Consider the following 13227-nt stretch of genomic DNA (forward strand, 5'->3'; position numbering starts at 1 on the left):
AGAACAAAATTAATACTGTGTTTACGTGAACGACTCAGAGCTTATCTGCCACAACCATTTTACCATCATTCTTTCTCTCAACTCATCGCTTACCAAAAGAATTCCAGGATTTGTTAGCTTGTTAAATCCCGATTTCTCCTTCCTTCGCCATATTTATTGCTCTCTTCTGTGCATAATACTTTTACATCACTGTTTATATTCAAGTGTAAGAATTTCGTACACGAACCGGATTCCTACAGTAATACATGAGATGTACGCGGTATAAATTTAAAACTAACCGACCAGAAGTTAAATTAAGCATAAAGAAGTATTCCTTTTAAATATTCCAAAAATTCTGTATCTAAGTATTTAGCATAATCTATTACTGGAGTTACAACAGTTAGTCATGACACCAATGAAAAATCCCCAAAAGACTTGACCAAAACTGTAATCCACGTAAAATGTTATTTTCTCTGAAATAATTTTGTCGGCATGAAAACCTAGAACGTTTGCCTTGTGAAAGATGAAGAAAGAAGTAGCTTTTTTTAAACATCTGAAAGTTGGTCCTTAAGGAAAACTGTATAGAGAAAGACTGTTACAAACGGAAGTAAATGAAAGAGGACAAAAAGTTGATTCAGTTCTTTTTGGAGCTGGACAGTCGATGGATGTTGACTACCAATTGTTCCCGTACTTGAGGAAAAGTGGAGAAATGGTAGAAGTCCGTTTGGCGGAACAGCATCCATGAAAATACCTGCAGAAGAATCTCACAGTGAAGAGACATCACTTATTTGTACTTGAGATAGCAGACAGCATTTTTAGTGGGGATGATTCTCACCCATCATGAACTTTAAAGGTGCATTCCACACTAAAACTAATGAAAAGGTATCAATAAACGTGAGCCAGGAAACCTCACATTTCTGAGATAGCCTTTGTAATTAAATGTCGGTGCTCCTGCTGCAAAGCGAACAGACCCAACTGGAATCACATGATTGTAAACAAACAGAATCGCTTCCTGGACGTGCCTAAAGTTTTCAGTCTAATAAAAGTTGCCTGAGCAAATATCAGTCATTTGTATTTGTTGTACGTCGGTGTTGAGCAGTCGAGGGCGAGTTCTTTTACTGTACCTCCTGATGTGGTCTAATTATGGACGTGCTATTGGAAATGTACATTAAGCATGTTGGCTTATCAATAGACCATCAAATTAAATGTTCCTGAGTGTTCACTCCTATTCATCACCATCTTTCTGAGTATGGAAGTTTCTGCATTCAGATCTTACTAAACGCAACAAATTGGAAGATAATTAGCCGATCAGTATCTGTAAAATTTTGATAAATATGATTGAAGCATGAGCAAGTTTGTTTTTTTAGAACAGGTGGAAATACTACACATTACATTTTTACTTGAAGATTTATCATTGAAAAATTAATAGAATTTATAACCTTATACCTAAATTTTATAGAGTTTGACAGTATTGATAAATATCATGGACAATTATTTAGAACCTATGAAATTCTTGGTATATGAAAAAATAAAATATTCAGAAAAAAAGTTGCTGTCGCGCAGCAAATATGAGAATGGTTTGAGGTAAGGACTGGTGTGAGACGAGGTTGCTTATGTTTGGTTTCCTTTTTTACTTGTTGATTATAAAAAAAATGTTACATATATAAGGAAGAATAAAAATGGAATCGGGTATCACTGGAAGATCTAGATTATGCAGATGATAATCGGAATATCCTCAGGCATACAAGCAAAATCAGAAGCATTGTATAAGAGCTGAAAAAGTTGGACTTAAATAAAGCGAATGTTCTGAAACTGAATAACAGCATGCCAGAAACTGACCGACATAATAATAGCTTTACATACCTTGGGGCTACTAAAAGGAAAGCAATACTGTTACTGTCATCAAAAGACTGAATAATGTACGGAAATCATCTAAATATCATAATGCAACAAATACATCTTCAGCAGCGATGTGAACTCAATGAACCAGAGATGCAGAAATTAACAAACAGGAAGCCAAATTAGTTTTCAAATAATGGCAGTGCATGTGTTTTCCGTAAAATATTAAATATTTCAGCCACAACGTAACAACAAATGAATTCTGTAAACAGACAATTGTGTTGCTAGTGGAATAAAAATGTGCGATTGGAAAGGGATTGGTAATGTATTGAGAGTGGACAGAGAAAGGTAGCTTTGAGATAGTTTAGGACTTCTTTTCTTTCCTTGATGGATGAAAATAAGACTGTGGCTGGTTGGGATAACTGAAGAGAAGCAGAAAACTTGCAAAATATACTGGAGAGGGATTGTAACCCTTATGTGTCATGTGATACGAAGAGGATAGGTAAGCATGTTTGGCAAACAGGCTCACAAAACCTTTTTTTCGTAACTTATTGCAAAACCTGGTAGAAAATGTTTTCCACCAGGTTTTGCGAGAAGTGACGAGGACTTGCTTGGCGTGAAACGCTAAGGCGAAGCTTGGTTCATGCATGATGAAGCTCCATCACACTTCATTCATAAAACTCCAGTATATATATATACACACTGAAGGCCATTACATGGTCTCCTCAGCCACTTAATCTAAATTCCGTGATGATTTGTGATCATTGGTATAATGAACATGCACGCACTACCATCAGACTGTAGCATTTCGATCTAGTGAAGCTGTCAGTGGTGTGTCGGCTACATAGCTGTCAATTGAAGTAATATCGAACATCTGCGGTGAGGTATGCACTTTCATACATGAAGTATTTCTTTTGTCAGTTACCAAGAAATGTATGCTTATTTCCTGACACTTCCTCCCTCATCTCGTGCAGGTTGCCGACGTTCGTGCTGTAACTTCAAAGGACTGTATGTTGGCAATGCGACATTCGGAGACCCATGTCTTATTAGCAGTTTCTTAAGTTTCGGGTAGTATAGACCTTTTGACATGGGTGTGGAACCACCTATATATGCGAAAAATATTTTAAGTCGAGACGTTTAATATTTATACAGTGCTAGGAGTTGTACAGGCGAGAAGTAACGTCTTGAGCTGAAAAGGATATCTAGTTCTTAGGGAGGCAGAGGATGCTATGGATGTGACGTGTGGTTATTTCCAGAGAGTCTGAAACTAAGTCCAAGAATAGATATTTGATCTCGGTACTACCAAAGGTAAGTAGAAACGAGTGTAGTCGTGTCTTGCGTGAAATAACACAGGATTGTGTTTGGGCCTTCGTGTTCAGAATTTTGTCTTCGCCAGACTGAAATATGGCAAGCAGATTAGTGCATATAACCTTCTGCATCAATTTTCTTCGGCAGTGTAATTCATCATTGGTTACCTTTTGCACCCATCACGTTTTAAAATCTTTTTAAAATCCTCTAGAGAGTCGGTATTCATCTCTTTGAATCTTTAGACAGTCATGTCTCAGAACCATACCGCATGCTACTAAGTGCGCACGTTTTTAATATACTTAAAGATCTCTCTGTGGACTAATTGCTGATAAACATGATTAAAGCATGAACAAGTTTGTTTTTTTAGAAACAAACTTGTGGAAATACTACGCATTTATATTTTTACTTGAAGAATTGGTATCCGAGTGGTATCTATGACTTTTTGATTCTACTCTTCCCTCAGCTATTTTAATCTATTTTTTTACAGTCCAGTTCATACATCATTACTTCCTGGATACGTAATTTAAATTATCATAGTTTCTTTACTCTAATCATATCGCCTCCTTTCGATGTTTATGTGGCTTCCATGGTTGAAAGGTTTTGTAATCCGGTAGCTGAGCGAAGGATTTTTTCCGTACATCTTTTTTTTATTAATTTAAAGTGCGCACATTTTTAATGCACATAAAATTCATTTTGTAGACTAATTTCTTTTCCAAGTGTTATCCATGACTTTGATCTACTATTCCCTCAGCTATTTTAATCTTAATCAGAAAATCCTGCTCTAGACCTGGCAGTGGTATTCATCTCCTACAAGCATCCATGCTCACGGCGACATTCTAACCCATAGCCTATTGGAGAGCGGATACACAATTCACTCGGCCAACTAAGGCCCCCAAACATATTAATCAAACGGGATCTCTCCCTCCTTGAACAGTTCATGTTCCTGACTAATATCAGTAAATCTTAAATTAAATATCCTCCCACGTGTCGATATTCCTTTTTCTTCTTGATCTTTGTAAGTTCATAAAGAAGGTAATAAGCATATCGGTTTTCCTTGTTCTAAACTAGTTTCTCAATTCGGTGTTCTATTCAATAACGAATAAAACGCGCCGATGACAGGTGTTTAAATTATTTTAACTATAACTTTTAAGACTAAAGAAATATGGTTGGCAGCACGTGGTAACAGAGTAACTGTTTATATTATTATATACAAAAATAGATGTAAGTGTAGTGGCAAAACTGTTTCGTCACTTTGTTTTTGGATTAATGTACAGGAAACTGACACATCAGCTCCACATAACTCCTTCAAATATTAGAAGGACGCTTGCATTTAAACGCTTCCCAACTACTAGTACAGATGAGAATTATCTCTAGGAATTCAGTGGCTAATTCTGCGCCTCCTTTTCATTTCAGGTACGTAATGTGTTGGAGTTTTCATTTCCATTATAAACAGCTTTAATTTGATATACACTGTTCACTCTTACTTCATTCATTGCAGCGAAAAATGAAGTACAATTTTTGGCAGTAAGCGAGCATTCCCCATTTGTTTTTTTGAAAACTTTTTCGAGAACATTTAAATACAGTTGAATACTTCCCCTCTCGTATCCTTATGAAATGGTGACAGATAATTTAATTACACAATGAATAATGTGAAGGTGGATTTTTTTTTATTATTCTGATAAAAGTGAGGCATTTTGCAAAAACGTGTCTATTGTTCTTGACGCCATAATTTGTATTTTCATGTTCAGAGAATGACGTAATCGGCAACGGACAAACAAAACATGAATAACCACCTCATACTTTCTAATGCAACAAGTCAGTTGAGGAATAGTTACGAGAATGACTTTTCAGAATAGGTTTACGAACAAATGGCAGTATTAAGGCACAGCTAAATGAGGTCTATATATTTATTAATTAATCGTTCTGTCTTTCCCTGATGTAGAATAATAATAAAGTGCAAAGCGTCTTTAGCGTGTGTTGTTTTACTAGCTCTTCCATTTCTTTTTGTTTTAGCATATCAAGGAGATCGGAAACCTCATTGCAACATGTCTCCTAGCCATGTTCCAGGCTCCACGCCACAACAGTCGAGCCTGTCCCGCAAATTTATTCTTACTCTGGCAGTGGGGATTACTTTCGGTTTTAGTTTCGCTTACATGCTTCTTAGTGTGGTAACGTGGGAGAAGGGAGATCTCCTTAGCGTGTCCTTCCGGCGGTTGCTTCCTCAGGTGCGCAATAATTACCACGATCCTCATTCACACGAAGAACTGGAGGGAGCAGCTGGACCAGAACAACCCATGGCTTTTCATGGGTCAGAAGAGGAGTTTCACAAAGGTAAGCTTTGTCGCTTTCATGTTGATTAGTCGTTTATGTTCCTTAAAGTTCATCAAAGTGTATCATAGTTGTCTCAAAAACGGTAATGCTTCGTAAGAATGTTAATTACTTATTATAATGCCTTCACTCGTCACAGGAAATTAAGGTGGAAGGAATAAATTGGACTAGAACGTTACATACACCTTAAACTATAGAATGAATTCAGGTGGATGTGCTAAATAATTTTGGAATTAACTCAATCCTCTAGCACAATTAATGCATTAACCTTATATAAAAATCGTAAAATGTTGGACAGCATTTATACCGTTTATTATTTTTATGTAACTCCCACCTATGAAAGGTTGTAAACCTCAATCTTATGGGCGGTTGGATGATTTAATATTTTGTTATTTTTTACATAATTCAGAAACCATTTTCTAGTGACTTTTTGAAGGCACTTTTCAAGCGGGATGGTGATTTCGCACTGAGCGATAAAATTCATGTCCCACCTCTTCCACAGAAATGTATAAAATGTCCCTACATGTGCATTGCAGTGTGGAATTGACACCTTCGAGGATTCAAAGTTATAACCGAGGAACTAACAATATTTTTTTTTTTTTTTTACTAAAATAAAAAAGCCAAAAGGCTTAATTTCGGCAATGCAAAATTATATAAATCAAGTGGATATTAAATCCGGCATTATTTCAAAGCCGAATAGAGAAACTATAAACGTTTCGTATGAAATTTGACCAGAGAGCTTACGGGAATACACTCGCCGGCATTTACGAATCCTAGCTGGGCCTTATAGGAGAACATGATCAAATTTCGTAAGAAAATTTTATAGTTTCTGTATTCGGCTTTGAAATAATGCTGGATTTAATATCCATTTTATTTATAAAACAATGGCTTAATGGGGGGAAGGATCCGAAAGTTTACGATTTCACGGTAAACTGTGCATGCCCCATTGGTTTCGAGTAATTTAATATTACATGATACCTCAACCATGGTGTCTGAGAATCCCCTTTTGAAGCCACTCTACACAGTATATTTGTCAAACTTCTCTTTTGCCGATTGTCTTGTTTTGCAGGGAAAAAATAAATAAAAAATAAAGAACCGTTTCCTGAAGATGGAAAACGCTATTGTTGCCATATCACAGTATTTGCCCTTATTTAAGCCTATACATGACGACTCCTCTCGTCGTCACGAGACTTGAACATCCTCGACACTGCAAGGTAAAAGAGGGGGGGGGGGGGAAGGAGGGGAAAATGTTCCAACACTTCAGTGAATATATACAGTTGTTACACGGCTGAGGGCACATGACAGCTGCCAGTTTATTTCGACCCCGATCATCCAAAGGACACGTAATAATTAAGTTCATTTCACAAAGACAGGCTGTTTTTTTTTTTAAGCGGGAATTGTGATGACCAGATATTTTTCATAAGTTATTGGTAAACTATTCCCCCCCCCCCCCCAATTTTCAATAAGGTCTTTCGTAGCAGCGCTTTATTCTTCCAGCTTAAAGTGGAAATGAAGATTCTTTTTAGCCATTTTTACAAAAAAATGCAACTTGGTAGAAAGCAGCTCTACTATTTCTGTACTTGGAAAATGACCTTCGGCTCCTCATTTGATTGCTCATGTCTTCGTTACTATGACAACCTCCAGGAAGTACTCGAGGATATATATCAATGTTTTCATTGTATGTGTTCTTTACACGTCGTCACATGAATATTAAAAGAGTTGCGTCGTTGCAAAATAGTTGGCTTTCACGCCAGCCGAATTTTTAATTTGTGTTCAATATACCTTCTAAATGCAGGTTTTTGAAACTATTCTTTAAAAAAGAAGTATGTAAATTGTGGCGCCCACCATATCACGAAGGATTGGAAGTTATAATAGACGACCAATACACGCACACACACACTGTTTAAGACCAAATTTTTTCGTACTGATATCGTATACCGTATACGATATCAGTACGAAATACATATGCTACTAAGAATTGACTTTCACGCTATTGGCAAATGCTGCGTTGAGAATCCTGAATAATCGATGTCCAGCATTTTGAAACTACTTCTATCGCTCAATTATGAAATCTACGCATGCTTGGCCTTTGGCTGGAAAAATCGGGTTTCGGATCTCGACGAGAACTCAGGGGTAATTTATAGGAACTTCTCAGACAGATCCAATCTTAGAGTTGGAAATTCGTGTATTTCTTTTTTGTAAAACAGTTTAATGTGGATTAGTCAGTATCATACGGCAGCCTTTTTATTTTAATCGCTAAAATAGCCAGACAAGACACTATGACCTACAGTTGCATTGGCTTCTTTGCTTCAGCCGTAATATAGAAAGATGGTTAATAACAGTAAGCTGACGGAACTTTTAATCTGGGTTGGAAGCTTACTGTATGTTACAGTGCACAGATCTCGGGTGCTATTTTGGATATTTCATGGTTTGAAACCCATAAAATGAAAAATAATTTAATGTATTAAATATCACGTTCTTTAGGGAAACAAACTTTCCGTTTAAAAAGTTATGTATCCTTTTTAACTTCATTAGTAAGGGTGAAAGAATCACTTTTTTTTATTAATTTTTATTACAACTCTTGTAACTTATTTTGCGTGTAATAATTCCTTATTGCCCACGATAATGTGCAGCATAATATACCCCCCCCCCCTCTGAAGCCATTCAAACTGTTATCATTCCTTATAGTATAGCAGCTTTTAACGCTCCTGTAAATTATACTCGAAAGAAAGTTTTGCTTCATCTCAGTGGGCATTTCTTTATATGGTTACATCTGCAGTTGCTTATCTCATTTGATTATCGTTCCAAAATTAGGAAAACCGGACAAGAAAGAGGGATATGTGTGCTGGTCATAGGTTTCAAACCTTTTGGAACATTTCCGATTTTAAATATGGCCATCAGACTCTCCTGAAAATATCAATATCTCTCCTTGTTGTAACTGAATAATTATTAGTTAGCATTATAACCAGCGGCGGCTCATGGCTTGAAATCGTGGGGGAGGGGGTGCTGCAACTTTCGAAATATACATACACACTGTAAGTACAGTGTATATGTGTTTGGATAAAATATCAAATTATGGTAAAAATAATAAAAAAAAACGACATGAAAAAATATTGCTTATTATCGATAAAATTATCCAGTTTAGTTAAATTATTCAAAATTACTTAAAAATAAAATCCATTATCATAACCCCAATAATGTTCTAAAATAAACACTATAACAAATGTTATGTCTTTGATTGTAATGTCCAAATATTTAAAGAGACGGAGTAAACACGATAAGCACTACGAACACTCTACTACGGGCGCAAACTGCATATAAACAACAGTGGAACTGCGCGACGGACAGTGTCGCATTACGCTAATAGCTCGCATCTCACTATGACGTGCATATGCTTGCACGCGTAGCAATATGTCACTGTGGAAAAACACAGTGCTGCTAGCGTCCTTCGCCCTCCTAAGTGCTACAAGATGGATTTTTATTATTTTTTATACAAAATAAGAGAATTGTATAGGATTGTTAATGATAAAATTAAATATTGCAAACAAATATAAATAAATTAATAAATATATTTATATATCGAGAAAAATTGGGGGTGCTGCAGTTCCGCAGTGCCTATGTCCCTGATTATAACAAAAATACTGTGGAAACGTTAGAAGAAATATTGAGTACTCGGGAAATGCACAAAGCATTTTAGCTTTATTTATGCAGCGCTCCTGACTGCATACGTGTGTTGGTAAACAAGGGCGAAAAATTCTCGCCGTAACATCTGTGTGGAAGTGCTCGAGTAGTCGATGAATAGTAGTGGTTGCTCGGCGCGATGAGGTTACCGCACTGTTTATTGGAGTGGGTTGAAAGGAAGTACATGCTCTACAGCAGAGTTCGATCCTCTGATTCTTAGCCCATTAATTTACTCATTCGTGGTTCTCTATCCACACTTAGTTACAGTGCATCATTTCAACAGTTATGGTTTTCTCAGAGGTTACTCCGAAACAATCCGAGGCAGCGCAGGTTAACTCAAGGCGGTCATCACCATGTACAATCCCTCTTCGACTGAAGTCCCTCTTTTACGTTTTCACCGTGCGACCTATTAAGTTAGAAACATACTCCATTTGCCACAAGTTGATCGTTTCTGTCGAATTATTTTATCAATTTCCATATCGATTATGCCCTATTAGACTTCACATTAATCTTAAAGGCACAGCACAATTATAAACTACTTTTTATAGGAATCCTATCCAAGAAAGGCAGTACATCAGTGCTGTGGCAGAGCTAAGCATAAGATAATTCTGTAAGCGTGTCCTAGAGACTTAATGTGAATTTTATTCAAGTATGGCGGATTTTTCACTCCTACTTGAAGTAAGATTCATCTACCTAAATATTTTCGCAATATCTACACCTACAAAGCCTGTAGGTGTAGATAGTCCAGAAATTGCGTTGTGTATTCTAGTTAATTGTGATACTTGAGTAACTTTTTTACATTATTACAAGCTTTCTTGAAATCTATGGCAACGCCAAGTAGGTCATGTGTCTTGATTTGGGCTCGGGAAATATGGTTAACGTAGGAATATTGATTGAGATCAATTAGTAACAATGACGGAGGCATTAGTATAAAATTGTGCGATGCTTTAAGATTCCATAAATCTTAAATGTACTGAATCTTACACTTAATCGGGAATCTTAAGTTTCCATATCTAGGTTCCAAGAACCTAGAACATCTCTGCGAAGATGTTCTAGGTTCTTCTGCAGTAGCGCAGACATTTTTAAAGGGGGGAAATGCTATAATCCGTAGTGAGACTTGGCGTTTATTGCTTGAGGATGGCAACCTAAATATATTACACACATCTTCGTCATTTTCAGTTTTAGATCTGAGGAGTCAGTGGTGTTTTGCTTTATCTGACCTAAAATGATGAAATTGACCCGATTTCATGACGCACAGAAGTTTTGAAATATTTTAAATAAGCGCTTATTTTCAAGTAATTCCCGTCACTGAATCAGATATTTCAGAGAATCGTTAATAATCATATCGAGCTGTCGAAATACAGCAGTAAGTGTTTTTTGGCAGAATTCCAATTTTGAATAGAATATATATACGACTTCCGTTACTATTGAAATCGCTCTAGTTTTCTTGAGCAATTTACATTCTAAGAGATGCTTTGAAACAATGAAAGTTTTAAGAAAACGTAACCAAGGGGAAACCGAACACACGCACAGTAAAAAAAAAAATGTTCAACTTGTTCTCAGTAATCAAATGAAATAATATATCGGAGAGTTACAAGAAAAGCAGTTTTTCCTAAATTTATAAGATGCTCAAGGAGCTGTAGGAAACAACACTAAGTTGAAGCTTCTATCTAGTATTTGGCTTGCAGTGTGTAGTAGAATGCCTCAGTAAACTTTCTCATAATCAAGAAAATTATATGCACGCATTCTGTGATTATATTCTAGTGAAATGCCAGTCATTTCGCAAAAGGAATTCATGGAGACTTTACAGTGCAGTTCTTAATAGAATCCATGTCAATTTTAACTTCCTTATAATTCGACAAACAAATAAGTTGCAGTTTTGCGCCAAGGAGAAAGATATGGAAGAGAAAGCGGGATTATTTCCTTATGGTGCTCAGACCTTGGATGGCTCAGCATTAAAGATAACCTTCACCACGTTTAAGCTAGTATTGTAACAAATAGAGATTAATCCCTCGGACTGCAGTTAACACATTCCAACGTTTTTCACAAAAGGTGACCTCAAACAACAACGAGAATTCGCCTTTTGCCATGCGTTGAAATTACCTGTTATGACAAAATGGACTGAACATCTTTGAAAATTCCATTTGAAGAACCTTCACAGCGATTTTTTGACCTACTTTAGAACTCAATAAAAAAAAGAAAATAATAATAATAAAGGCCCACTTGTAAAGAACATCAAATGTGCTTTGGTTTACTGCGTATGCCCTTCCTCCATTTTAAGATGTTCCTCCTCCTTTCAATTATAATAGCGACTTGAACCATGAAGATCGTATCACGGTGTTGCTTCCCCCCACCTTTCTTACTAGACACGCACATTAAATTACACGTGAAGAAATGAATTCCCTTCTCTGCTCCATTTTTTAAAAAAATTGTATGTAGTTGCAATAAATGAACAGCAAAAATAATCAAAGCACCGTCAATAAACTAGCGTTGAAATATTACTAAATGGCGGTGTACGTAAAGAATATTTCGACAAATACTTGATAAATAGACCATCATCGTATAATGACAGAATTTATCGGAAGAATCGCAGCGCTTTATCAGTTCTCGGATGGCCCATCATTAGAGATAACCTTCACCACGTTTAAGTTGCGCTGTAACAAAAACTAATTCCTCTAAAAAACTAAGTATTAAGTTAGGGCACAAGGGATAAATTACCTAGTGCCCTGCAGAACAAGCGATCCAGTCCTAGGGCTCTTTAAACAGTAAAAAAAAAAATAAAAAAAAAGTTGCGTATTTCAGAAAAGCTTTTGGTTGTAGCATATAATTACATTAATGAAATAAAATAAAAACATAGGAGATACTTGACATTCTTATAACCACTACGACGTTAACTAACCGAAGGACGTTATCATTAGATAATATCCAGACTCGATTGAGTTTAGGATTCCAGTAATCCTAAAATGAATTGGTGCTGTCAGCACAGTGCCCCTTAATTTAGTTCACGTGTGGATAGCTTTAGCGCTTTCCAGCCACCTACCGATAGGTTTGAATCCGCTCCAACGTAGATGTTTTTAGGTGTAAGTGAATTGCATTTATGATAATCATTAATACTTTTACAAAAAAAATAGCCAACTTTTTCTCATTTGACATTTTCATCAAATATCCAGATTGGCAAGTGTGTGTGGGGAGATAAATCCTTGGCTTATAATCGAGCGAGGTTCTGTCCCCGACACAAACATTAACCCTTTCTGCCATCATGCTCTCTCTAGTGATTCCAATTGGAATCATTAACTGTCTTGGCTTTCGTAGCCCATATTACGTGGCGAATGATTCCAATTTGTATCGTACGTTGTAGTTCCATTTCTTTAATATAATAACAGGCATGTATCATACGTAAAATCTTACCAATATCGGTTTTTATGACTTAGTGGAATAATATGCATATATTGGATTATAGAGTATAAGCTCAGAATTTGAATATTTGCTACCAGAATAAAATGGAATCAGTTGGTCAGAATTCCTACCCTGAAATGTATTTTTCATCAAAATACTTGACACTCTTGCTTTTTTTAGACTTAAAGACAAAATAAATAGAAAGAAAAGTTTTTTTCACTTGGAAAAAAAAAATGAGGTCAGGAAGGGTTAATACCAGAAATGAATTCTGCTGTTTTTAACGATTATCAAGCTGACATGCGCTGTAGTTGTCTTGAAGATATGTGCATGATTACATTGCTTACTCAAAGGCTTGTAAAGGGAAGAACGATGGTTGTTATGGTAAATTATCCTGAAAATGAAATAACTTCCTTAGTCTGTTCACAATATATTAGTGATACGAAGTCGGCTGCTGTAGCAGACGTGAAAGAAAGAATGCATGTCGTTGGAAAAATTTGAGTACAAATCACGTCTAAAAGAACGAAGAACATAAAACATTTACGGCTTCGTGTGATACCTAATGGATATGATATTTCCTGCAGCAGAAGTTTTATTCTCACAATCGACAAGTACATCTCTTTTGTCTAAATAGCGAGTCGCTATTTAGTACCTCTACCAGCTTCCTTTTGACATACTTCCTCAATGAGAGGGGGGGGG

The 13227-nt window shown here is 36.3% G+C and overlaps 1 protein-coding gene across 1 annotated transcript in view; it reads left to right on the forward strand.

Annotated features, from left to right (window-relative positions):
* Window positions 1-13227, forward strand: part of LOC150094522 (glycoprotein-N-acetylgalactosamine 3-beta-galactosyltransferase 1-like) — a 146071-nt gene that overhangs the window by 70506 nt on the left and 62338 nt on the right. The window contains exon 2 of the mRNA XM_090411903.1: window positions 5140-5457. Coding sequence (XP_090268029.1) covers window positions 5140-5457 — 318 coding nt within the window. The remainder of the gene's footprint in view (window positions 1-5139; window positions 5458-13227) is intronic.

This window comes from Typopeltis vanoorti, chromosome 22, assembly GCF_054136105.1.
Source record: "Typopeltis vanoorti isolate ZY-2024b chromosome 22, IOZ_Tvanoo_1.0, whole genome shotgun sequence".
Taxonomy (NCBI): domain Eukaryota; kingdom Metazoa; phylum Arthropoda; class Arachnida; order Uropygi; family Thelyphonidae; genus Typopeltis; species Typopeltis vanoorti.